Source organism: Tupaia chinensis, unplaced genomic scaffold (assembly GCF_000334495.1).
Source record: "Tupaia chinensis unplaced genomic scaffold, TupChi_1.0 Scaffold149964_2, whole genome shotgun sequence".
Taxonomy (NCBI): Eukaryota; Metazoa; Chordata; class Mammalia; order Scandentia; family Tupaiidae; genus Tupaia; species Tupaia belangeri.
Genome location: NW_006209806.1, coordinates 1,881,855 through 1,885,174, shown reverse-complemented (window position 1 = coordinate 1,885,174; position 3,320 = coordinate 1,881,855). Strand labels below are relative to the sequence as shown.

The following is a 3,320-nucleotide window of genomic DNA, read 5'->3' as shown; positions in this document are numbered from 1 at the left end:
ACTTTTTTTTTTTTTTTTTTTTTTTTTTTTGAGACATTTTTGCTATAGGACGTGCACTCGATGGAGAGACAAGAAGACAGAGCGAGAAATCACTCCTAGGGAGGATGGCCACGCTGCAATCCCTTCTCCTCTGTTCTCCTCTCGGGACCTTAGGCACGCACGCACACATACCCGGCATAGGTTTAAGCCACCGGGTTCGGGACTCCTAATCAAATCAACTACATGGGAGTCCAGCGACATAGTCATTACACCAACTGCTGGTCCCAAGAGATTTTTGCTATAGGGTGCATGCGCTCGCCAGAGAGACAGAAAGAGACAGAAAGTGAGAAACAGCCCCCGGGGGAGGGCAGGGGAATGGCCACGCTGCAATCCCTTCTCCTCCATTCTCCTCTAAGGATCTTGGGCACACACATGTGCCCAGCCTGAGTTTTAAGTCGCCAGGTCTGGGACTTGAACCATGGTTGACTATGTGGAAGTCCAGTGCCATAACCACTATGCAATCTGGGGTCACTATTTTATTGCTGGGGAAACTGAGGCAGAGAGCATTCAGATATGTGTGTGGCAGCACACGCTGGTGTGGCCACACATTGCTCTATGCCCAGGCCGTGGCACACAGTAAGCCCTTTGTGAGAGTGAAATGTGTGTATGCATGTATGACAGACAGATGAAGGGGTGGTAGGGAGTGAGTGTGGGATGGGGATAGATGGATGAGTGGGGGGGATGGATGGATGGATGGATAGATGGATGGATAGGTGAGTGGATAAATGGGTAGACAGGTGGGAAGGTGGGCGTATGGATGGGCAGACGGGGGTGGATGGATAGGTGGGTGTATGGAAGGGTAGATAGGTCAGAAGATAGATGGACAGGTAGGTGGGTGGATGGTTGGTTGGATGGATGAATGGATGGATGAATAGTTGGATGGATGGATAGGTGGGTAGTTGGTCAATGGATGGATGAGTAGAAGGATGGGTAGATGGATGGGTGGATGGTTGAGTGGGTGGACAGTTGGTTGGGTGGATGAATGGATGGATGAATAGTTGGATGGATGGATAGGTGGATAGTTGGGTCAATGGAGGGGTGGATGGTTGGGTAGATGGATGGGTGAATGGTTGGTTGGGTGGATGGGTGGATGAATGGGTGATGGATGGTCAGTTGAGTAGATGGTTGGTTGGTGGACAGATGGATGGTGGATGTATAGGTGAATGGATGGGTGGATGTATGGTGGGTGGATGGGTGGTGGATGGATGGATGGTGGGTGGATGAGTGAATAGATGTGTGGATAGGGAGGTAGGTAGAAAGATGGTAGATGGGTGGATGGTTGGGTGGGTGGATGGGGGGTGAGTGAATGGTGGATGTATGAACTGTAGGATTGGTGGGTAGGTGGATGGTAGATGATGGGCAGTTGGTTGGGTGGATGAGTGAGTGGGTGGATGGGTGGGTGGGTGGGTGGATGATGGATGTATGGATGGAAGGGTGGGTGGGTAGTTGGATGGTAAATGGATGGATGGATGGTTGGTTGGGTGGATGAGTGGGTGTGTAGATGGGGAGGTGGATGGTGGCTGTATGAATTGTAGGTTGGGTAGGTGGGTGGATGGTGGATGTACGAATGGTAGGCTAGGTGGGTAGGTGGATGGTAGATGGATGGATGGTTGGTTGGATGGTTGAGTGGGTGGGTGGATGAGTAGGTGGGTGGATGGTGGATGTATGAATGATAGGCTAGGTGGGTGGTTGGATGGTAGATGGATGGATGGTTGGTTGGATGGTTGAGTGGGTGGGTGGATGAGTAGGTGGGTGGATGGTGGATGTATGAATGATAGGCTAGGTGGGTGGTTGGATGGTAGATGGATGGATGGTTGGTTGGATGGTTGAGTGGGTGGGTGGATGAGTAGGTGGGTGGAGGGTGGATGTATGAATGGTAGGATGGGTGGGTGGGTGGATGGTAGATGGGTGGACAGTTGGTTGGATGGTTGAGTGGGTGGGTGGATGAGTAGGTGGGTGGATGGTAGATGTATGAATGGCAGGATGGGTGGGTGGATGGATGGATGGTAGAGGGGTGAATGGTTGGGACACCCTACAGCTAATTGGTCCGACTGGCTCCTGGAGCCCCCACTTTCATGGCCAGGAGAGCTGCTCTGGGTCCCCATCCCATCGAGGTCCCTCCGGTCCTTTCTCAGAGGACTCCATCCCTAGAAGCCGAGTGGGTATGGGGAGGGCCTCCCCGAACAGGCAGCGTTTGCTCAGAAGCTCGGAGCAGGCGACACGGTGGCCGTGTGAAGGTCGGGGGTGTCAGCGAGCGAGCAGAGCCCGTGCGAAGGCCCCGAGGCGGGAACGCGGGCCTGTGCGGTACCCAGCGTCGCCGCCTCACCTTCTCGTTCTCCACCTCTGGTCCCCAGGATTACAAGAAGTTCTGGGCGGGCCTCCAGGGCCTCACCATCTATTTCTACAGTAGCAACCGGGACTTCCAGGTAGGGATGCGCGTGGACGCTCGGGCCTGGCCTGCACGGCACGGCCGACAGCCGCCGCGGCACCCAGGCAGGCCGAGAGCCACAGGCCTGGCACTCAGACCCTCTGCCTCTGTGCCCCAAGCCCGTGGAGAAGCTAGACCTGGGGACATTCGTGAAGCTCACAGACGAGGCGCCCAGGGGAAGCACGCAGGACCCGGGAACACACTTTAGCCTGGTGCTCCGGAACCAAGACGTCAAGTTCAAGGTAGGGGCCCGAGGGGTGGATGAGAGATGTCAGCACAGACGGGCACTAGCGCGGAGCCGCCCCCAGGCCTCAGGTGTCGGTGAGAGAGCCCAGCAGCAGGAGCGGCCCCCGCGAAGGCCCTGGGGCGCCTGAGCCTGGCTGTCAGAGGAACAGCAAGGAGGCCCTGTGGCTGGAGCAGAGTGAGCGAGGAGGAGAGGGGAGGCGGGAGGGCAGGGAGGGGAGGTGCAGGCCGTGCAGGGCCTGCGGGTCACAGGGAGGGCTTGGGTTTCTCCGCGGAGGGAGATGGGAGCCATGGGCGGCTTTAGAGCTGCAGTGCCATCTGCCTTCGGCTCTCTGATGGCACTAGCGGCTGTTCACATCCCGCGAGGCATCCAGACATCCAGACATCGTCGGGGAGGAGCCCACGCCAAGCCCTTTCATCCCTCTTTCATTTTCTTCTTCTTCTTCTTTTTAGAGAGAGGTTTTGCTATAGGACCCATGTGCTCGCCAGAGAGAGAGAGACAGAAAGCGAGAAATCACCCCCCAGGGGGATGGCCACGCCACAATCCCTTCTCCTCCATTCTCCTCTCGGGATCTTGGGCATGCACACACACGCGCCCAGCGTGAGTTTA

At 56.3% G+C, this 3,320-nt stretch overlaps 1 protein-coding gene across 1 annotated transcript in view; it reads left to right on the top strand.

Annotated features, from left to right (window-relative positions):
- Nucleotides 1–3,320, top strand: part of STAP2 (signal transducing adaptor family member 2) — a 30,970-nt gene that overhangs the window by 11,434 nt on the left and 16,216 nt on the right. The window contains 2 exon segments of the mRNA XM_006171797.3: nucleotides 2,394–2,465; nucleotides 2,587–2,709. Of these exon segments, the coding sequence (XP_006171859.1) occupies nucleotides 2,394–2,465; nucleotides 2,587–2,709 (195 nt within the window).